General features: G+C 46.0%; 1 protein-coding gene across 4 annotated transcripts in view; it reads left to right on the top strand.

Moving 5' to 3' along the window:
- ADGRL1 (adhesion G protein-coupled receptor L1) overlaps positions 1–24,886 on the top strand; it is a 257,953-nt gene that overhangs the window by 124,705 nt on the left and 108,362 nt on the right. For all 4 annotated transcript variants that reach the window (XM_075577354.1, XM_075577353.1, XM_075577351.1 and 1 more), the window contains exon 4: positions 12,211–12,320. In XM_075577354.1, coding sequence (XP_075433469.1) covers positions 12,211–12,320 — 110 coding nt within the window. The remainder of the gene's footprint in view (positions 1–12,210; positions 12,321–24,886) is intronic.

Genomic DNA, 24,886 nt, shown 5'->3' with positions numbered 1-24,886 from the left:
GGAGGACTGATACTTGTGGGATGCGGAGGGTGGATAGAGAAAGCTATCATAGAGGACTGATACTTGTGGGATGCGGAGGGTGGCTAGAGAAAGCCATCATGGAGGACTGATACTTGTGGGATACAGAGGGTGGATATAGAAAGCTATCATGGAGGACTAATACTTGTGGGATACGGACAGTAGATGGAGAAAGCTATCATGGAGGACTGATACTTGGGATACGGAAGGTGGATAGAGAAAGCTATCATAGAGGACTGATACGTGTGGGATGCGGAGGGTGGGTAGAGAAAGCTATCATTGAGGACTGATACTTGTGGGATGTGGAGGGTTAATAGAGAAAGCTATCATGGTTGACTGATGCTTGTGGGATGCAGAGAATGGATGGAGAAAGCTATAATGGAGGATTGATACTTTTGGGATACGGAGGGTGGATAGAGAAAGCCATCATGGAGCACTGATACTTGTGGGATACAAAGGGTGGATAGGGAACGCTATCATTGAGGACTGATACTTGTGGGATATGGAGGGTGGATAGAGAAAGCTATCATGGAGCTCTGATACTTGTGGGATATGGAGGGTGGATAGAGAAAGCTATCATGGAGGACTGATACTTGTGGGATACGGAGGTGGATTGAGGAAGCCATCATGGAGAACTGATACTTGTGGTATACATAGGGTGGATAGAGAAAGCTATCATGGAGGACTGATACTTGGGATACGGAGGGTGGTGTGACAAACGGCTTACTCTGGGGCTCCGTCGTTTGTCCGGGACTGTTTAGAACACGGTCTTTTAGGGTAGGTTAAATGATGAGGCGTCACGTACTGTTCCTTTAAACAGGCTATGCCTGGTTTATTCAGTCCCAGGCACTGAGACTGCCACAGTGCATACAACAGAAAACAGATCAAAACAAAAGCTGCTCACCTGAGCGATAACTTAACTTAGATATCCCTGACTCAGGGTTGGAAGTGGCTTTTCCACTCCCAACAACAAAACAAGGTACTTTTGCAGTCTTATACAAATGAACAGAAAGATTGAACCTGTTTGGGGAAGAGGCTTCTCTCCTCTGTAGTTCAGCAGCCTTCCAGCCTCCTGGCTCTTGTGGAGAGACCAGAGCAAACAGGAAAACAGTCTTACATACCTGATTCCTAATTAGCATGACAGGTGACAGAAATCAGGCAGCAGACAAACTCTGGTCTGGATCTCTCATCCCTCAGTTCCAGCGCTTGCCAAACTGTGGGATGGAGTGTATGTATTATAAGGCTGCACTCCCAGGCCAAACAGGATAGAAACTGTTTAGTATCCTGGGAGCCCTATATACGGAATTTATTACCATCCCCTGGTTTCTGTCACATATCCTCCCCCCCAGCTCAGACCTCGAGGGATGAGCAACCATGGATATTAGGGAGTACATCCTTGACAACCCGTCAGCATTGCCATGTTTGTGCCCTGACCTGTGTTCCACAGAAAATTTAAAGGGTTGTAGGCTTAGGAACCACCTGGTCACTCTAGCATTCTTTTCCCTGTTTTGACACATCCAGGTAAGGGGTGCATGATCTGTGACCAACCGGAATTTTCTCCCCAACAGGTAGTATTTGAGCGTCTCTACAGCCCACTTTATTGCGAGACACTCTTTCTCTACTATGGAGTAATTTTTCTCCTGGGGATTTAGTTTCCTACTTAAATAAAGGATGGGGTGCTCCTCACCTTGAGACTCCTGGGAGAGTACCGCCCCCAGCCCTACCTCAGATGCGTCGGTTTGGACTACGAACTCTTTGGAGAAGTCAGGTGTGACCAACACTGGTTGGGCACAGAGAGCTTCTTTCAGGCTTCTAAAGGCTTGTTCGGTTTCGGGGGACCACTTTACCATTAGCGGTCCTCTTGCTTTTGTGAGGTCAGTTAGTGGGGTTGCCTTAGTTGCAAAATTGGGAATAAACCTTCTATAGTACCCAATTAACCCCAAAAAGGTCCTTACTTGTTTTTTTGTAACTGGCCTTGGCCAATTTTGTATCGCCTCCACTTTGAGTGTTTGGGGTTTGAGTAAACCTCTGCCAATAGAATATCCCAGATACTTGGCCTCCTCCAGACCAATAGTGCATTTAGCGGGGTTAGCAGTTAGTCCAGCAGACCGGACTGCGTCAAGCACAGCTTGGACCTTTGGAAGGTGGGATTGCCAATCCTCACTATGGATTACCACATCATCCAGGTAGGCGGCAGCATACCGAGCATGTGGTTTTAAAATTTTATCCATCATTCTTTGGAATGTGGCGGGAGCTCCATGTAAGCCAAAAGGCAACACCTTATACTGAAAGAGGCCGTCTGGGGTTGAGAAGGCTGTCTTTTCTTTTGCCCTTTCTGTGAGGGGAACCTGCCAGTACCCTTTTGTTAGGTCTAGGGTTGTGAGATATCGGGCTTTGCCCAGTCTCTCTACAAGTTCATCTACCCTGGGCATAGGATAAGTATCAAATTTTGACACCGCGTTTAGTTTCCGGTAGTCATTACAAAACCTTGTTGTACCATCTGGCTTTGGGACTAAGACTATAGGGCTGTTCCACCCACTTTGGGATTCCTCAATTACACCTAGTTTTAGCATTTTTTTAACCTCTAAACTTATAGCCTTTCTTTTGGCCTCCGGGATTCGGTACGGTTTAAGGTTAACTCGGACCCCCGGTTCAGAGACTAGGTCATGTTCAATTACGCTAGTTCTACCTGGCTGTATAGAGAAGATTTCTTTGTTTCTTCTCACTAAATTCTGAACCTCTCGTTTCTGATGAACAGACAGGGTTTCAGCTATGCTAACCTCTGGGTCAGTTTCTTGATTCTCTGACGGACCTGGGGGTACTAGGGTTAACAAGACTTCTCTATCTTTCCAGGGCTTGAGTAGGTTTATATGGTAAATTTGCTCAGGTTTCCTCCTACCTGGCTGTCTTACCTTATAATTTACTTCTCCCACTCTTTCCAAGACCTCATATGGCCCATGCCATTTAGCAAGGAATTTACTCTCCACGGTGGGAACCAGAACTAGTACCCTATCACCTGGAAAAAAAATTCTGACCCTAGCACCCTTATTATACGTATTCCTCTGTGCTTCTTGAGCTTTCTCCATGTGTTCCCTCACTATGGGTAGGACTGCAGCAATGCGGTCCTGCATCTGGGCAACATGCTCTATTACACTTCTGTAAGGGGTAACCTCATGTTCCCAAGTCTCTTTGGCTATATCCAATAAGCCCCTTGGGTGTCGGCCATACAATAGTTCAAACGGGGAGAAGCCTGTGGATGATTGGGGAACTTCCCTAATGGCAAATAACAGGTACGGTAACAAACAATCCCAGTTTTTCCCATCTTTATCAACCGCCCGCCGTAACATGCTCTTTAAGGTTTTATTGAACCTTTCCACTAAACCATCTGTTTGTGGATGATAGACTGAGGTTCTGAGATGCTTGATTTTTAGGAGTTTACATAGCTCTTTTGTTACTTGGGACATAAACGGTGTTCCCTGGTCAGATAGAATCTCTTTAGGAATTCCGACCCGGGAAAACAGAACTATTAACTCTTTTGCTATGTTTTTAGCAGAGGTGCTACGTAGGGGAACTGCCTCCGGATATCGGGTGGCATAATCCAATATTACCAATATATGCTGATGTCCCCTAGCAGACTTTATTAAGGGTCCTACTAGATCCATAGCAATCCGGTCAAATGGTACCTCTATTATGGGAAGGGGTACCAATGGGCTGCGGTACGCCTTGAACGGGGCGGTGATCTGACATTCTGGGCATGAGGAACAATAATTCGTAATTTCTGCCAGAACCCCAGGCCAATAGAAGCTTTGGAGAACCTTTTCTTTTGTCTTTTCCACCCCTAGGTGTCCCCCCAATGGATGACTATGTGCGAGGTGTAGTACTACGTTACGGAATGTCCGTGGTACCAACAATTGTTTAGTTGTAACTGATTTCCTTTTATCAACCCGATATACTAGGTCGTTCTCTACCTCGAAGTAGGGGTAAGCAAGTGACCTATCTGGTTGGCCAGGAGTACTATTCAGGTCCCGTATATTTCCCTTGCTACCGCTAACGTGGGGTCCTCCCACTGGGCCTTCTTAAAACTCCCAGGACTGACCTCTAGGTCAGCGAGGGTCTTATCCGGTTCTGGGGTGGTAAGTGTCTGATCAACATCTTGATTTGGGGTATTCCCTACCAAAGTAGTGATGGGGAAGGGAATTTTACAGCACTCCTCCTTTTCCCCCTTCTTATTTGGGCCCTCGTCAACCTCCATTTCTGAAAAAGGGAAAGGATTTGTTTCTTCTAATACTTCGTTATGGTCCGCTATTGAACTCTGGGCGCTATTCTGAGCGGGGGACCACATTTTTAGAAAATGGGGAAAGTCGGTCCCTATTAACACATCATGTGCCAGTTTGGGTACAATACCCACCTTGAAATCTAAAGAACCAAACTCTGTTTCAAAAAAAACATCAACAGTGGAATATTCATGATTATCCCCATGTATACAACAAATTGCCACTCTTTGTGAACTGTTTCCCTGTTTCTTCTTAATGGGCAAGAGGTATTCGGACACTAGTGTGACCATGCTCCCAGAGTCAAGAAGTGCCCGAACCCTCCTACCATTAACCTTTACAAATGCCCACAAATGGTTATTCAAGGGGTCCTCTGGGCTAGGGCCCATACATTGGGACAACAGCGCATAAGGTTCCACGCTGTTGCATTGCATGGGCTCATCATTTAGTGGGCAGATTTTTGCTGTGTGGCCCCTCTCATGACAATTTACACATTTAGGTACATAGTCTGTGTCCCACTTAGAGCCTTTTCCCGGCTCCCCATGTTGGCTATTGCCCTTAGTGTGCGAACCACTGTTGCTGGTGCTGCGTGAAGGTGGTCGCCGCTCTTCAGCGCCCCTTAACCCCGGTACCCTTTTACCGTCTCTGGAAGAGTCCTGGAACCTTGGGTAGTGGGGTTGCTCCACGACTGTGGGTTGCGGGTTCTCTTCTGCTGCATTGTACCTTTCTACGAGGGCCACAAGCTCATCCGCATTGTGGGGGTCACTCCGACTGACCCAACGGCGTAAGGCAGAGGGAAGTTTTCTCAAGAACTGGTCCATGACCAACCGTTCCACGATGTGGCTGGCTGAGTTGATCTCGGGTTGTAGCCACTTCCGGGCGAGGTGGATGAGGTCATACATCTGGCTTCGGGTGGCTTTATCCATCGTGAAGGACCATGCGTGAAACCTTTGGGCGCGAACAGCCGTGGTTACGCCGAGGCGGGCGAGGATCTCGAACTTCAATTTTGCATAGACGTTAGCTTCGGCTGGCTCTAGATCAAAGTAAGCCTTCTGGGGTTCGCCGCTTAGGAAGGGTGCGATTAGACCAGCCCACTCAGCTTCTGGCCATCCCTCTCTCTGTGCCGTGCGTTCAAACGTGAGAAGATAGGCTTCCACATCATCCGAGGGTCCCATCTTCTGAAGGTAGTGGCTTGCCCTGGTCATTTTCGGGACTGGGGCTGCCTCTGCCAGTGGAAGGTTACTGATAGTCCCCCTCAGGATCTCGAGTTCCTGCTGTAAGCCCTGGGCGAACCGTTGTTGCTCCTCTCTCAGCAAGCGGTTTGTCTCTTGCTGGTTTGCATTCGCCTGTTGCTGGTTTGCATTAGTCTCTTGCTGGTTTATTGACAGCCGTTGCTGGTTTGCATTAGTCTCTTGCTGGGCTATTAACAGCTGTTGCTGGGTTTCATTCGCCTGTTGCAGGGCTGCATTAATCTTTTGCTGGGCTTCATTCGCGTCTTTCTGGACAGCGACATTGCGTACCAGCGCACTCACCACGTCTTCCATCTTGTTTGGAGAGAAAACCCCCCCTTTTTTTTTTTTTTAAAGTACTTTAACCCGCAGACCTTTTAGTGTTCTGCCCGCATTCTCCACCATATGTGACAAACGGCTTACTCTGGGGCTCCGTCGTTTGTCCGGGACTGTTTAGAACACGGTCTTTTAGGGTAGGTTAAATGATGAGGCGTCACGTACTGTTCCTTTAAACAGGCTATGCCTGGTTTATTCAGTCCCAGGCACTGAGACTGCCACAGTGCATACAACAGAAAACAGATCAAAACAAAAGCTGCTCACCTGAGCGATAACTTAACTTAGATATCCCTGACTCAGGGTTGGAAGTGGCTTTTCCACTCCCAACAACAAAACAAGGTACTTTTGCAGTCTTATACAAATGAACAGAAAGATTGAACCTGTTTGGGGAAGAGGCTTCTCCCCTCTGTAGTTCAGCAGCCTTCCAGCCTCCTGGCTCTTGTGGAGAGACCAGAGCAAACAGGAAAACAGTCTTACATACCTGATTCCTAATTAGCATGACAGGTGACAGAAATCAGGCAGCAGACAAACTCTGGTCTGGATCTCTCATCCCTCAGTTCCAGCGCTTGCCAAACTGTGGGATGGAGTGTATGTATTATAAGGCTGCACTCCCAGGCCAAACAGGATAGAAACTGTTTAGTATCCTGGGAGCCCTATATACGGAATTTATTACCATCCCCTGGTTTCTGTCACAGTGGATAGAGAAAACTATCATGGAGTACTGATACTTTTGGGATACAGAGGTTGGCAAGAGAAAGCCATCATGGAGGACTGATAATTGTGGGATTCCGAGGGTGGATAGAGAAAGCTATCATAGAGGACTGATACTTGTGGGATACAGAGGGTGGATAGAGAACGCTATCATTGAGGACTGATACTTGTGGGATATGGACGGTGGATAGAGAAAGCTATCATGGAGCACTGATACTTGTGGGATATGGAGGGTTGATAGAGAAAGCCATCATGGAGGACTAATACTTGTGGGATACGGACAGTAGATAGAGAAAGCTATCATGGAGGACTAATACTTGTGGGATACAGACAGTAGATAGAGAAAGCTATCATGGAGGACTGATACTTGGGATACGGAAGGTGGATAGAGAAAGATATCATAGAGGACTGATACTTGTGGGATGCGGAGGGTGGGTAGAGAAAGCTATCATGGAGGACTGATACTTGTGGGATGTGGAGGGTTAATAGAGAAAGCTATCATGGAGGACTAAAACTTGTGGGATGCAGAGAATGCATAGAGAAAGCTATCATGGAGGACTGATACTTGTGGGATACGGAGGGTGGATAGAGAAAGCTATCATGGAGCACTGATACTTGTGGGATACGGAGGGTTTATAGAGAAAGCTATCATGGAGCACTGATACTTGTGGGATACGGAGGGTGGATAGAGAATGAATAATGATAAGCACACAAGACAGTGTGCTCAAAAGAAAAAAATCACTTAAATGCACACCCACTCAAATCTAAAATATACCTTTTATTAACATTACTTAAAACATATATTACCGATTATGAGTGTAAATATACTGGTCAGCTGAAATCACGTCCAACTAAACTAAAACATCTCCATGTTGGAGTCTCATAACATCACTGCGTGCCCAACGCACGTTTCCCTGCAGCTATGGAGCTTCCTCAGGGACAAGTCCCTGGATGGAAACGTGCGTTGGGCACACAGTGATGTTATGAGACTCCAACATGGAGATGTTTTAGTTTAGTTGGACGTGATTTCAGCTGACCAGTATATTTACTTACCATTGGAGCAATACTACTGTATTATATACTTTGGAGTTAATCAGTGTACTGCATAGATGCTTCATTTATACCTGTGCTATGCTAAGTTGCATGTGTGACTCTGAGCATGGTTACACATACATTTGTATCTATGCGACTTGATGCTGTTATATATCAACCTATTTATAGTGTCAGTATATAATATTACTACAACACACCAAGATTATTAGGGCATCAGTTTACTCCTGGTATACACCTCTCCCAGATTAGGTATAGAGGTTACATCTAGCTCATGGTCCACATTTAATACACCCTATTAGATATACCAATTAATTCATTCCACTTGGTTCTCTAACATATGTTATTTAAGGGTGCATTTTAGATCTGTGGTACTGGTCTCAGCTGGCTTATTTCACCAGCGCTATATCTAGCTTGTATCCCTTACCACCCGACAAGTAGTACACTGTGTCTGAGTGTTTATTTATTTAGTAAAGGATATTGGCAGCACGTCTTACATATTATTTTAATTACCGTTACACTCATAATCGGTAATACTGTATATGTTTTAAGTAATGTTAATAAAAGGTATATTTTAGATTTTGAGTGGGTGTGCATTTAAGTGAATTTTTTCTTTTGAGCACACTGTCTTGTGTGCTTATCATTTTTCTGATTCACTTCAGTTCAGTTTGCACCCTTCTTATAATTATCGATTATTTCCTTAGTTCATTTGTATGGTTTATAGTTGATCACTCCCTACTCCTCCCCTTTTTTGGATATGGAAAGTCATCATGGAGGATTGATACAGTACTTGTGGGAGGCGGAGGGTGGATACAGAAAGCCATCATGGAAGACTGATACTTGTGGGATGCAGAGAGTGGATAGAGAAAGCTATCATGGAAGACTGATATTTGTGGAATATGGAGGGTGGATTGAGAAAGCCATCATGGAGAACTGATACTTGTGGGATACAGAGGGTGGCTAGAGAAAGTCATCATGGAGGTCTGATATTTGTGGGATGCGGATGGTGGATAGAGAAAGCAATCATGGAGGACTGATACTTGTGGAATATGGAGGGTGGATTGAGAAAGCAATCATGGAGGACTGATACTTGTGGGATGCGGAGGATGGATATAGAAAGCTATCATGGAGGACTGATACTTGTGGGGTGCAGAGGTTGGATAGAGAAAGCAATCATGGAGGACTGATACTTGTGGGATGCAGAGGGTGGATAGAGAAGCTATCATGGAGCACTGATAATTGTGGGATGCGGATGGTGGATAGAGACAGCCATCATGGAGGACTGATACTTGAGGGATACGGAGGCTGGAAGGAGAAAGCCATCATGGGGGACTGATACTTGTGGGATACAGAGGGTAGATAGGAAAGCTATCATGGACGACTGATACTTGTGGGGCAATGGTGGAATAAAGGATCCACAGATACTTGGGGAGGCAAGGGGCACAAAGGGATCCCAGAACCTTGATGCATCTGCGGGGGCGGTGTGAGAAAGACACCGGAGAAGTCTGATGTAAGGAGGAGAAAGGGCTTGAGCAAGCCTTATACTTCTGGTTGGCGGGTCGAGAAAGGCACCTGAGAAACTTAATGCTTGTGGGATGGGAGGGCGAGAAAGGGAACAGGGAAGCCATATGCTTGTGGGGGGGGGGGGGGGGGGGTTAGGTGCTAGAGAGAGAAAGGGGTTGGAGAGGTCTCGTGTTTTTGGGTACAGGGGGAGATGGGGATCAAAGAAATTTGAGGTTTGGGGAGATGGGGAAGAAGGGTCCAGAAATGTCTGATGTTTGAGCAGTGGGCTGGGGGAGAAATGGACCATTGAATCCTGGTTCTTTGAGGCTGCATTCCACATTCTCTGATGTGATGGGATTATGTCATTGGTGATGTCATTTGTGATGTTATGTATGATGACATCAGCAAAGCTTATGTGGGGGGGGGGGAGTTAAGCTTGTGTGTCACCACAACTTTGAAATTTCCAGAATTTGTTTACAAACCTCAACACAGAAATACATTGATAAATACACAGGTAACACACTAACACATTCACACGGATACACATACATCACACCCTGATACATACTAACATATCTATACATACACACACACTGATACACATATGAATACACACCCATCTACACATACATACGCGCTAATGCACAGATGCATTAGCGTTCTTGCGCACACAGGTCCAAAGTGATACACACTAACACAGGTAAACACACAGATACACAGTGACACCGATACACAAACGGAGACACGACAAACTGTTACCTAACAATCCCATACCGTGTGTGTGAGTATATCACAGTATGTCTGGGGAATTGTATCTTTCCCCTACCTGTTTGATTGGGTGTGTAACATTGTGTGTGTGTGATCAACAATGTTAGTGTTTCAGTATGTATTTATGCAATGTTCTGTGTATTGTAGTGTGCTTGTGGGACATTGTGTCTGTGTGCAGACATACTATATAATAAAGTGTGTCTGTGTGCATTTTTGTAACTTTGTATAGCCACGCAAAATTGTGCAGCATTGTGTGCATCTATTCTGTAGTTAAAAATTGTGCAAAGTGTATTGTGTAGCTGTGTTACATTGTGTATCTTTGTGCATTGGGGAACTGTCACAGTAGACCAGGACTCTTAACACCATTTATATTTAAGGGATCAGTCAATAGGCAAAACAAGGCAGTGAAATAAAATGAGGTTTATTTGGAGAAGACCTCATAAATACACAGAAATACAAAAATATACACACTTACTGGGGTCTGGGGAGTGGGATCTGCCTTTCCTAGGTGTAGGGCGCCCGCATGCATGGGCTTACCCCGAACAGGACCTTGTCCCGTACGTCCTGGACCGAAATCCAGCAGAAAATCCTGACCGGGACCTAGTCCTGAACCCCCTGGAACCGATTCCGGCAGAAGATCCTGACAGGGACCTAGTCCTGAATCCCCTGGACCCGATTCCGGCAGAAAATCCTGGCCATGACCGCTAGTTCGATTTCGAGAACTTGTCCGCAAAAGACGGGGCTTCGTCTCGGCGAGGCGAGCTTTTCAGGCTTCAAAACGAAGCCGGTCGCTCTGTTATTTCGAACAGAACAACTTTGACAAGCTCGCCGTAGCTTCATCGAACTCCCGACTGGTTGCACTCCGCTCTCTCCTGGGCAGCAGCTTACATACACTCTGCTGGGCTATCCCCAGAACGGAGGGGGGAAGGAGCAGCCCATCAGAGAAGGGGAATCCCTCCCTGCCAGCCAATAGAAAGAGGGGCTCGGCTGACGTCAGGGGAGTAGGCGTGCCACAGAGGGTCGAAAACCGGGTGAGCGGGAAATATGATTTTAGCCAAGAGGATCAGAATATATGGCTGCATCCTCTATGGCTAACTCATTACCTCCTGCCGGGTTTACTCCACCAGGTCTGGCACTGACAGAAGGGTGTCCCTTTGTAGTCCGGACCTGGCCATTCACCTTTTCTCACTCACCAAGTGCTTTCACACCTCTGGACATCCTCTCCCCTTTGAACTACGGACCCGATGTAGACTTGCTGGCACCGTAACTGGTTGCCTGGGCAAGCTACATAGAGCCTTATAATAAACGTATAAAACATTGAAGCACATGTTTTAATACATGGGGGACCTTGGGGAGACTCGCGGCTGTGCTGGATATTGGACTGGGCGCGAAAAGCAGGAGTCTAGGGGACACAGGGCAGCAAACACTGATAACCAGCAAGCTCTAATAAAGTCCCAAAATTAGTGTGTGGGTGTGGGTGTGTGTGTGTGTGTGTGGGTGTGTGTGTGTGTGTGTGTGTGTGTCAATTTACTGGGCTTGGCTAAATATATACAACAAAAAACGAAGAAGCCCAAAGCTACATCCAATATGTTACAAATATACAGTGAAATACCTACCATTTTTAGTTAAATGGGCAAGCTACATAGAGCCTGCTAATAAATTGTATAAAACATGGAAACACATGTTTTAATACATGGGGGACCTTGGGGAGACTCGCGGCTGTGCTGGATATTGGACCGGGTTCGAAAAGCAGGAGTCTGGGGGGGAAAAGGGCAGCCCCGGTGTAATTCTACTTGCATACCGGCAAATGATGCCGGCACGTCGGGTAGTATTAAGGTCCTACTGGTAACCCCGGTTGCCGAACTCCTGGAAATAAAAGAATTGCACCGTACCCAAATATCCCACCTAAAACTCACACACAGAAAGATTCGTGAGTCTGGGGTACAGGGGACATGAAATACTGTAGGAAATACAGGGTCATTTTATCTTCCAACATGTATTATCCCTGGTCGCTGGCTTATGGGGGTACCAGGGACCCTACGGGCTCAGGGGTAAGCAGAGGGCATACCCTTTATTAGATAGCCTGGTTACCCCCTCCCTTCACAGTAACATGTCCGTAAGCATTGTGTCTGTGCGCAGTTGTGTAACATTGTGTCTGTGCGCAGTTGCGTGGCATTGTGTGCCTGTGTGCCTGAGTTTCTTCCTGGGGGTATGAATGTCATTGCTTCTCCTTGTGACGTCTGTCCGTCCGCACTTGTGTAGTGTTGTGTGTCGCTGTGCACAGTTGTGTAGCTCTGCGCGTAATTGTGCGTCTCTCCCCACAGGTGTAACAATCGCACGCAGTGTGTCGTTGTCGCTGGGTCAGACTCCTTCCCTGATCCTTGTCCAGGAACCTACAAGTATTTGGAAGTGCAATATGACTGCGTACCATACAGTGAGTATACACAACACACAACAACAACACAGCACGACAACAACACAGGCTATCCAAATGCCCGGAGGACACGCCCACACACATATATATATACTGCACACAAAACACTCCTATTCACATGTTACACAGCACAGCGCCCTAATACACAGCACAGGGCCCTAATACACAGCACAGGACCCTAATACACAGCACAGGACCCTAATACACAGCACAGGACCCTAATACACAGCACAGCACCCTAATACACAGCACAGGACCCTAATACACAGCACGGGACCCTAATACACAGCACGGGACCCTAATACACAGCACGGGACCCTAATACACAGCACAGGACCCTAATACACAGCACAGGACCCTAATACACAGCACAGGACCCTAATACACAGCATAGGACCCTAATACACAGCACAGGACCCTAATACACAGCACAGGACCCTAATACACAGCACAGGACCCTAATACACAGCACAGGACCCTAATACACAGCACAGGACCATAATACACAGCACAGGACCCTAATACACAGCACAGGACCCTAATACACAGCACATGACCCTAATACACAGCACAGCACCCTAATACACAGCACAGGACCCTAATACACAGCACAGGACCCTAATACACAGCACAGGACCATAATACACAGCATAGGACCCTAATACACAGCACAGGACCCTAATACACAGCACAGGACCCTAATACACAGCACAGGACCCTAATACACAGCACAGGACCCTAATACACAGCACAGGACCCTAATACACAGCACAGGACCCTAATACACAGCACAGGACCCTAATACACAGCACAGGACCCTAATACACAGCACAGGACCCTAATACACAGTACAGGACCCTAATACACAGCACAAGACCCTAATACACAGCACAGGACCCTAATACACAGCACAAGACCCTAATACACAGCACAATGCCCTAATACACAGCACAGGACCCTAATACACAGCTCAGGACCCTAATACACAGCACTGGACCCTAATACACAGCACAGGACCCTAATATACAGACACACAGTGACACACAGGCGCACAGTGACACAGAGACACAGTGACACACAGGCACAGTGACACAGAGACACAGTGACACACAGGCACAGTGACACAGAGACACAGTGACACACAGGCACAGTGACACACAGACACACAGTGACACACGGAGACACAGTGACACATAGATACACAGTGACACATAGATACACAGTGACACACAGACACCGTGACACACAAATACACAGTGACACACAGATACAATGACACACAGATTGACACAGGGACACACAGAGACACAGGGACACACAGACACAGTGACACACAAATACACAGTGACACACAGAGATACAATGACACACAGAGTGACACAGAGGCACAGTGACACACAGAGGCACAGTGACACACAGAGGCACAGTGACACACAGAGGCACAGTGACACACAGAGGCACAGTGACACACAGAGGCACAGTGACACACAGAGGCACAGTGACACACAGAGGCACAGTGACACACAGAGGCACAGTGACACACAGAGGCACAGTAACACACAGAGACACAGTGACACACAGAGACACAGTGACACAGTGACACACAGACACAGTGACACACTGAGACACAGTGACACAGATACAATGACACATAGAGATACAATGACACAGAGTGACACAGACACACAGTGACACAGTGACACAGTGACACACTGAGACACAGTGACACACACAGACACAGTGACACACACAGACACAGTGACACACAGAGAAACAGTGACACACAGAGAAACAGTGACACACAGAGAAACAGTGACACACAGAGAAACAGTGACACACAGAGAAAAAGTGACACACAGAGAAACAGTGACACACAGTGACACAGTGACACACAGAGACACACAGTGACACACTGAGACACAGTGACACACAGAGACACAGTGACACACAGAGACACAGTGACACACAGAGAAACAGTGACACACAGAGAAACAGTGACACACAGAGAAACAGTGACACACAGAGAAAAAGTGACACACAGAGAAAAAGTGACACACAGAGAAACAGTGACACACAGAGACACAGTGACACAAAGAGACACAGAGACACAGTGACGCACAGAGAAACAGTGACACACAGAGAAACAGTGACACACAGAGACACAGTGACACAAAGAGACACAGAGACACAGTGACGCACAGAGACACAGTGACGCACAGAGAAACAGTGACACACAGAGAAACAGTGACACACAGAGACACAGTGACACAAAGAGACACAGAGACACAGTGACGCACAGAGACACAGTGACGCACAGAGACACAGTGACGCACAGAGACACAGTGACGCACAGAGACACAGTGACGCACAGAGACACAGTGACGCACAGAGACACAGTGACGCACAGAGACACAGTGACGCACAGAGACACAGTGACGCACAGAGACACAGTGACGCACAGAGACACAGTGACGCACAGAGACACAGTGACGCACAGAGACACAGTGACGCACAGAGACACAGTGACGCACAGAGACACAGTGACGCACAGAGACACAGTGACGCACAGAGACACAGTGACGCACAGAGACACAGTGACGCACAGAGACACAGTGACGCACAGAGACACAGTGACGCACAGAGACACAGTGACGCACAGAGATACAGTGACGCACAGAGACACAGTGACGCACAGAGACACAGTGACGCACAGAGACACAGTGACGCACAGAGACACAGTGACGCACAGACACAGGGACTCAGTGACACGGGGACACAGAGACACAGGGACAACAAAGGGACCCTAATACACAGCACAGGTCCCTAATACACAGCATATGATCCTAATACACAGCACAGAAACCTCATACACAGTATGGGATCCTAATACAGTATGAAGTCCTTATAAATAAGGGATTGGCCCTGTAATAATCTCTTGGTTTGCCTGTTGCATCTCATGGGACCCTATGGGGTAGCCCCCCTCCCCCTCCCCCTCCTCTCTTCCTGTCTTTCTCTCCCTTTCTTCCCTTCCACACTCTACCTTTCTCTCCCTCTCCTGCTCTCTACCCCCTTCTCTCTCTATCTCTCTCTCTCGCTCTCTCTCGCTCTCTCTCGCTCCCTCTTCCCCCTTTCTCTCTGCCTTACCCTCTCCCTTCTCACACTTTTACTCTCACTACCCTCTCTCTTCTCTCTGCCTTCTCTCTCCCTCTCCTGCTCTCTACACCTTCTCTCTTCCTCTCTACCCCCTTCTCTCTCTCATCCTTCCTCTCTACCCCCTTCTCTCTCTCTCTATCCCTCTTCCTCATCACCCTTTCTTTCTCTGTGCTTCCTCTCAATTGTACTCTCTCTGCCCTCCCGCTCTCTGATCCCCCTCTCTTCTCTCTTCTCCCCCTCTCTCTTCTCTCTGCTCCCCCTCTCTCTTCTCTCTGTCCCCTCTCTCTTCTCTCTGCCCCCTCTCTCTTCTCCCCTTCTCTCTTCTCCCACTCTCTCTTCTCCCTTCTCCCCCTCTCTCTTCTCTCTGCTCCCCCCTATCTTCTCTCTTCTCCCCTCTCTCTTCTCTCTGCCCCCTCTCTCTTCTTCCCTCTCTCTTCATCCCCTCTCTAGTCTCTCTGCTCCCCCCTCTTTCTTCTCTCTGCTCCCCACTCTCTCTTCTCTATGCTCCCCCTTTCTGTTCTCTCTGCTCCACTTCTCTCCTTTCACTCTGCTCTCCCCCTCTCTTCTCTCTGCCCCCTCTCTCTTCTCCCCTCTCTCTTCTCCCCTCTCTCTTCATCCCCTCTCTAGTCTCTCTGCTCCCCCCTCTTTCTTCTCTCTGCTCCCCACTCTTCTCTATGCTCCCCCTTTCTGTTCTCTCTGCTCCCCTTCTCTCCTTTCTCTCTGGTCTACCCCTCTCTTCTCTCTGCCCCCTCTCTCTTCTCTGCTCACCCCTCTCTCTTCTCTGCTCACCCCTCTCTCTTCTCTCGACCCTCCCCCTTTCTTCTCTCTGCCCCTCCGTCTATCTTCTCTCTGGCCTCCCCCTCTCTCTACCCTCCCCTTTCTTCTCTCTCTTCTCTCTACCCTCCCCCTTTCTTCTCTCTGCCCTCCCCTCTCTCTTCTCTCTGCCCTCCCCTCTCTCTTCTCTCTGCCCTCTCCCTCTCTCTTCTCTCTGCCCTCCCCCTCTCTCTTCCCTCCCCCTCTCCTCTCTCTTCCCTCCCCCGCTCTTCTCTCTGCCCTCCCCCTCTCTCTTCTCTCTGCCCTCCCCCTCTCTCTTCTCTCTGCCCTCCTCCTCTCTCTTCCCTCCCCCTCTCCTCTCTCTTCCCTCCCCCTCTCTTCTCCCTGCCCTCCCCCTCTCTTCTCTCTGCCCTCCCTCTCTCTTCTCTCTGCCCTCCTCCTCTCTCTTCTCTCTGCCCTCCTCTTCTCTCTTCCCTCTTCTCTCTGCCCTCCCCCTCTCTCTTCCCTCCCCCTTTCTTCTCTCTGCCCTCCCCCTCTCTTCTCTCTGCCCTCACCCCTCTCTTTTCTCTCTGCTGTCCCCCCTCTTACTTTTCTCTACCCTCCCCCTCTCTCTTCTGTCTACCTTCTCTCTCCCTGTCTCCTTCTCTCTCTCTCCCCTTCTAAGGGGTAACTTCGACACACTCTGAAGCGACCATTTTTGGTCCGAAAGTCCCCACTGGTGTCTATGAGGATTGTCATCTGAAATGGTTCCCAACGGCCCCTTGGGCAGACATAGAATGACCCCCGAAGTCTCAGTAATGCATTGTAGGCTCATCTCTCTTGATATGGGACAGGATGTAGGGTCTGGGTTTAGGGCCTGGGTGTGTGAGTAGCTAACTCCCTCTCCTGAGATTTGGGGGGTGACCGTGCAAGGGGCGGAGGGGGGTATTGCCCAGTAATGACCCCCTAAAAACGTCTGATCTCTTCTGACAGGTACCACTGACCTCTAACCTTTTACGTTTCAGCTCAGAGCAGACAGAAGGATTTACCCCAATAAAACCCTATATAGGTTGTAAGGATGGGGGGGGGTGGAGGGGAGGGGAGGGCAAGAGGGGGGGGGGGCATTGCTCCCTCTGAAAGGCACTGCAGAACAATATATATATATATATACACACACACACACACACACACACACACACATATATATAAAATAAAAATAGAAGCGCATGCTCCATAGTATAGTCTCTTTGATAAAGCGCCTCCACGGCGGGAATCGCGTCAGAGTTTTAAATTCGTGTGTTTGTCTTTTTGGCTTATATGCCTAATAAATAATCATTTTTTGCCCCAGCCCTTTTGTTCTTTTTTTGGCCGTGCTCTACCTTTTCCCCCCCTTTTTTTTTTTTTCATAGCTCTATTTAATAAAACATATAAAGGAGTGCTACGTTAATAAATATATATGTATATATATATATATATATATATATATATATACACACACACATATATATTGTATTACGCAACAATATGTGCGCAGAGCAATATAGATAGATAGATAGATAGACACTCTTTACCTTGTGCCTATAAACACACACAGACACAGTCCCTTGCTCTCCCTGTGCCTACCATCTATACCTGTAGATACACAGTGACCTGCCACTATAGGTATACATAGATATGCACGTGTGCAGCACCTTGCACCCATAGTGCCCAGCACCCGTAGGTACACATTGCCTTGCACCTAGATTTAGCTACACATTGTTACACATTAAGATAGGTGTTGCTTTGCCTATAAAGCGCTACACCTTTGCCCTGCACCTATAGACAAACATTGCCTTTCACCTACAAATACACATATAAAGACTCTGCATATAGAGATATAGGTTGGTCTGCTCCTTTAGATATGCACGGCATATTACCTATAGAGTATTTTTGACCACACTGCTATGCATTTCTCTGCATACGTATACCCTGCCTTGCACTACTGCACATTTGGTATTCACTATTCTGAACATATAGATATATTGTGCTGTACATATTCATTATACAACTATATGCACCAAAAGCTATACAGTTCCTGGGTTATATAGATGTGCATGCACACGTACACACACACATATCGTTCTGTGCCTATAGATAGAGATATCTCTACAGCTGTAGATATTCATAGGGCTGCACCTAATTTGATCCTGTAGCTATACATAACTTTATAGCTATATCTACATGTGGTTTTGCTCCCATAAATACATGGTGATCTACACATATAGCATGACATTCTGTAGTATTGTTATATAGATGCATTTTGCTCTGAAGGCACACACAAACACACACACACACATATATAGATATACACAACTCAGCACCTATAGATGTGCGTAGCTCTGTACTTTAATATACATAGCTGTGTATCCAAGAAACACATACTGTAGCCCTAAATATATACATATAGATATACAGTATGTGTATAGAGACATGCAAAGATCTGCATCTATAGATATACATCACCCTGTACCTATAGATATATATTGCTCCTTGTATGTCGATATAGATTGCTCTGCATCTGTAGACATATATTTCCCTTTATTTACAGAGATATACTGCCCTGTGGGTATTGATATAGGTAGCGCTGCACCTATAGATAACATAGCCCTTCACACATAGATATACAGGATTCTGTGGCTACAGATACACACTGCTCTGCACATACAGTATAGACAGACATAGCTCTGCATTAATAGCCAAACATTGCTCTGCACATATACACACGCTGCCCTGCATATACATACATCGCTCTTCATATATAGATATAGTTTGTTCTGCTCATATAGACAAACATCTCTCTGCATGTATAGATACACGTCACTCTGCACCGATAGACACACATATACATTGCTCTGCACATATGGGCACAGGTACACATCACATGTAGACACAGATCGCTCTGCACATAGGCAGACATCCTCGCTCTTCAACGCAGGGCTCTGTTCATATCGATATCCATGCTTTGCATATACTATATAGGGGGCGAGTCACTAAGCAGTGAGCTTTTGCGCCCGATTGGGACATTTTTAATCCCACGATAAAAAAATGAAGCCAGACGCGGGATTCACGGAGAATTGAAGCACATTTGGGTAGGTGCGGGCAACAACACGCCCGATCTCGCGAGCTGTTCTCCCCCCACCCCCTGCTATCGCGCTTAAAAATCTAACGTGCGATAGAAAAGAAAGCCGCCTGTGAGAGCTGCATGGAGACGCTCTGTCCCCATGCACGGCTCTTACAGGCGATCGTGCAGTATACATATACATTTTAATGCTAGTGTACATATGCAGGGGGTCTCCTGAGCTGAACCGCATTTTTTTTCAGCCTCGGGGACCCCCTACTTCATGAGATACAGGCCCCGTTATGGGGTGCTAGTATCCCCTATGCTATTAAATCTCCCGCGTCACGTGACCGGGAGATTTAAATCCTGCAGGGGGATACCGGCACCCCATAACGGGGCCTGTATCTCCTGAAGTAGGGGGTCCTCGAGGCTGAAACCAATGCGGTTCAGCTCAGGAGACCCCCTGCTCATGTACACTAGTATCAAAACAGACATATCAATAGAAAATAATTAATTACCGTAGCGGCTATCCGCTACGTAATGTCATTTTTACTAATAGTGTGCCGGGAGCAGGGGGGTCTCCCGAGATGAACAGCATTGATTTCTGCCTCGGGGACCCCTTGCTTCCCGAGTTACAGGCCCAGATATGGGGTGCCGGTATCTCCTCCATTATTTAAATGTCCTGCGTCATGTGACGCGGACGCTTTAAAAATGGCGGCGACACTGGTATCCGATGCCCCATACTGGGGCCTGTAACTCGGGAGGCAGGGGGTCCCTGAGCCAGAAATCAAAGCGGTTCAGCTCAGGAGAACCCCTGCTCCCGGCACACTATTAAAACAAAATACATTAAAGCAGCTGCATTACTGCACCGACACACTTTATTTGAGCAAATACCCAGTATGTACCTGGCAGATACCTGGAATGCGCCGCTCCTCACCTCTGACAAGCCCCGTTGTGTTTGCCTTCCCAGCCTGGGTTCATGCCTGGCTGATGGGCGGCTGATCTGTTAAATGATAATGATTAGGATTTAATAGGCTGCAATGCTTCGCGTGTCTACCAGATGGCATAAATTCATGAATTGTAATGCAGTATATATATATATACTGTGCAGTATTGCAGCCAGCGGGAATAAAATGCTTTAATCCCTGCCAGGAAAATAACCCAATGCACTCGGGCAGAAAACAGTCACAAACCTCAATACACCCGGGTATACCCGAATTCGTGGGACTAGCCAAGCTCGAATAAAGTGTGTCGCCAGTGTACCTTAGCGGCTAGCCGCTAAGGCAATGAAGGGGTTAAGGCCCAATAGCAGCTTTATTGGGGTAATTGCCCCCAATAAACCTTGCAATATGTGGTACCCACTCACCCCTTTTGCCCCCAACAACCCCTATACCCAACATACATTACATTTATGAAAAAAATTTTTTAAAGCATTGGAATGTTACTATAGGCCGACGGGGGCCTTCGGGTGGTCCCCGCGGGTGTCCGGGGATCCCCGTTGGCCTGCGGTACCAATTCTTTGCTTTAAAAAAAAACCAGGAAATAAATACACTCCCCCCTAACACATACAGTACAGTAATGGGCAAAATTACTATTATCCAGATATGGATAATAGTGTATTTGCCCATTTAAAATAAAACATTAAGCTGCAGAAATGAAATAAATAAAACTTGCACTCACCCCAGCCAGGCTGCCACGATGAAGGCCGTCCTCATCCTCATCAACGTCCATGTCCTTTGTTGCCACAAACAATACAGTACAATCAAAAACACAATCTAATGTCCCCTAACCCCTTAATCACCTTAGAGGTTAGTAAACACTGTAGTAATTAAGGGGTTAATCCACCCTCTCCCACTACCCACCCAGGAGGCCTAACCACCCTCCCCAGGAAACTACCCCCAGCCTTCACCCATTCATTGGTACAGTGGGTACATCATGCCCATATAATATGGGCCTGATTTACCACTATAGCAAGAAATGGTGAAGGAATAAAAAAACAGGCCCAAATAAAACACTACATTGTAAAATGAACACATTACTATTGCCAATCAAACAATTGAATGGCACAGTGGGTACATCATGCCCATATAATATGGGCATTATTTAACACTATGCCAGTCAAGGGTCAACATAAAAAAAAATCACAAACAAGACCCAATGCATTCAAAACAATCTCAAAATAAAAACAAATAAAGAAGTAAACAGAACAAAATTACCACCAATCAATTAATCCAATCCAAAATAAAGACCAGAATAAACAATTAAACCACCAAAACAAAACCATGAATAAATAAAATAAATGTCTAAATAAACTGCATCATTCCAAATCAAAAGTCAAAAAATAATCCAACATTAAAAAGCAAACACCAATCAAAAGCCAGAAATAAACAATTGAAAACACCAGCAAAAATGCCTGAACACTACATCAATATGCAATATAAATAGCATACAAATGTAAAAACAAAGAACAAATATACATTTAAAATACATACAAGCAAGCATTTGCCAAAACAACCATTGCTTCTTACTGTATTATTTATGTATAGCCCTAAAGGGCCAAACATACATACATTTGTAATAAATGTGTGAAAAAAAAATGCAATCACCAAAAAAATAAAATAAAAAAACCTCTAAATGAAAAAGAACATACATTCTCTGTTTTTCCTTACCTTTAGATGTCTTCACCCTCCAGTTCCCGTGGTTACCGCAAGCTCTCGAACCAATCCACGAACCCAAACAGCAACGGACCACAAGTAAAAAAAAATCCAACGTCCGTTTCTTCTTTCTTTTTCTTCATCTGTAAATTGTAATCCGATTTTGGCTCTTTCAGGGTCTTCTATTATCTTCTTCTTCATCTTCACCTTCATCAGGCACGCCCTTGTAATCCTATTGGAGGAGGTCATCTCTCCTCGGCTTCTTGCTGTCAAATGAGACTACACAGGCTTTTATAGGCCTGTGACGTCACATTTGAGTGCAAATGGTTCACACGCCTCTGATTGGTGTTAAAACCATGTGTTTTGTTTTTTTTGGTGACGTCATGTAAAGGAAGCGAAGCCAGCCAATCAGTATGGCTGTGCTTCCTTTCCCTTTAACATGACGTCACCAAAAGCAACATGGCTACCGTCACATGGTACTTCAGCCAATCAGATTGTGGGAACTGAATCCCCAATCTGATTGTGCGTTGAAGACCACATGGCTCCCTTTGGATGACGTCACATCCTTTCCCCAAAAAGTCTGTCACATGGTCTACTACAACCAATCAGATTGGGGATATAGTTCCCACAATCTGATTGGCTGAAGTACCATGTGACGGCAACCATGTTGCTTTTGGTGACGTCATGTTAAAGGGAAAGGAAGCACAGCCATTCTGATTGGCTGGCTTCACTTCCTTTACATGACGTCACCCGCCCAAAAAAACACATGGTTTTCACAGCCAATCAGAGGCGTGTGAACCATTTGCACTCAAATGTGACGTCACAGGTCTATAAAAGCCTGTCCAGCCTCATTTGACGGCAAGAAGCCGAGGAGGGAGGACCTTCTCCTCATATAGGATTACAAGGGCGTGCTGGATGAAGATGGATAAAAATGAAGTAGAAGAAGACCCTGAAAGAGCCAAAATCGGATTACAATTTACCGATGAAGAAAAAGAAAGAAGAAACGGACTTCGGATTTTTTTACCTGTGGTTTGTTGCTGTTTGAGTTCGTGGATTGGTTCGAGAGCTTGCGGTGATCCCGGGAATCGGAGGGTGGAGACATCTAAAGGTAAGGAAAAACAGAGAATGTATGTTCTTTTTCATTTAGAGGTTTTTTTTATTTTATTTTTTTGGTGATTGCATTTTTTTTCCACACATTTATTACAAATGTATGTATGTTTGGCCCTTTAGGGCTATACATAAATAATAGAGTAAGAAGCAATGGTTGTTTTGACAAATGCTTGCTTGTATGTATTTTAAATGTATAGTTGTTCTTTGTTTTTAAATTATTATGCTATTTATATTGCATATTGATGTAGTGTTCAGGCATTTTTGCTGGTGTTTTAAATTGTTTGTTTCTGGCTTTTGATTGGTGTTTGCTTTTTAATGTTGGATTATTTTTTGACTTTTGATTTGGAATGATGCAGTTTATTTAGATATTTAGTTTATTTCTTCATGGTTTTGTTTTGGTGGTTTAATTGTTTATTCTGGTCCTTATTTTGGATTGGATTACTTGATTGGTGGTAATTTTGTTTGGTTTACTTATTTATTTTTATTATGAGATTGTTTTGAATGCTTAGGATCTTGGTTGTGATTGTTTTTTTTTTAGGTTGACCATTGACTGGCATAGTGTTAAATGATGCCCATATTATATGGGCATGATATACCCACTATGCCATTCAATTGTTTGATTGGCATTAGTAATATGTTCATTTTGCAATGTAATGTTGTTTCGTTTGGGCCTGTTTTTATATTCCTTCACCATTTCTTGCTATAGTGGTAAATCAGGCCCATATTATATGGGCATGATGTACCCACTGTACCAATGAATGGGTGAAGGCTGGGGGTAGTTGCCTGGGGAAGGGTTAGGCCTCCCGGGTGGGTAGTGGGAGAGGGTGGGTTAACCCCTTAATTACAATAGCGGTTACTAACCACTAAGGTGATTAAGGGGTTAGGGGACATTAGATTGTATTTTTGATTGCATTGTTTGTAGCAAGGGAGGACATGGACGGTGATGAGGATGAGGACGGCCTTCATCGTGGCAGCCTGGCAGGGGTGAGTGCAAGTTTTATTTAATTTATTTATGCAGCTTAATTTTTTATTTGTAATAGACAAATGCACTATTATCCATATCTGGATAATAGTAATTTTGACCATTATTGTACTGCATGTGTTAGGGGGCAAGGGGTGTATTTATTGAAAAATATTGGTTGTTATGTTTTTTTGGCCACACGATTGTTACCGCAGGCCAGCGGGGACCCCCAGACTCCCACGGGGATCACTCGAGGGCCCCGGACTCCCCCGGGAACACCCGCCGGCCTGTTGTATTAATTGTGTGGTGAAAAAAACGTAAACAATCATTTTTTTCATGGCTCCATTTCTTTTGCCTTTAGCTGGTGCAAAAATCTGGCGTGCTTTTAAAGGACGATTCGCTTATCACTGCTTAGTGAATCGCGCTGACTGGGAAAAAAACGGCTCGTTTGCCCTTTTTTGCCTGATCGGACATATTTTTTTCTCATTTTTTGGGGGGAGCTGAAAAAATGCCTTTTACGGCCGATAAAGCGCTGTTATCACTGATTAGTGAATCGCGCAGCAGGCTGTATCGGTCTTAATAGCCATTTATCGGTCTTAAAAGTAGTTATCACTGCTTAGTGAATCACCCCCACAGATATACATCACTCTGCACATACGGACATATTGCCCTGTAGATACAGATACACATCGTTCTGTGCATACAGATACCCATCGCTCTGCACATATAGACATCGCTTTGCACATACAGTATAGACACACACTGCTCTGCACATATAGATACATATTGCACTGCACATGTAGCCACATATCTCTCTGCACAGATGGACACATATTAC

Source organism: Ascaphus truei, chromosome 20 (assembly GCF_040206685.1).
Source record: "Ascaphus truei isolate aAscTru1 chromosome 20, aAscTru1.hap1, whole genome shotgun sequence".
Classification (NCBI taxonomy): domain Eukaryota; kingdom Metazoa; phylum Chordata; class Amphibia; order Anura; family Ascaphidae; genus Ascaphus; species Ascaphus truei.
The sequence above is the reverse complement of the archived record's forward strand: the minus strand, read 5'-3'. Positions and strand labels throughout refer to the sequence as shown.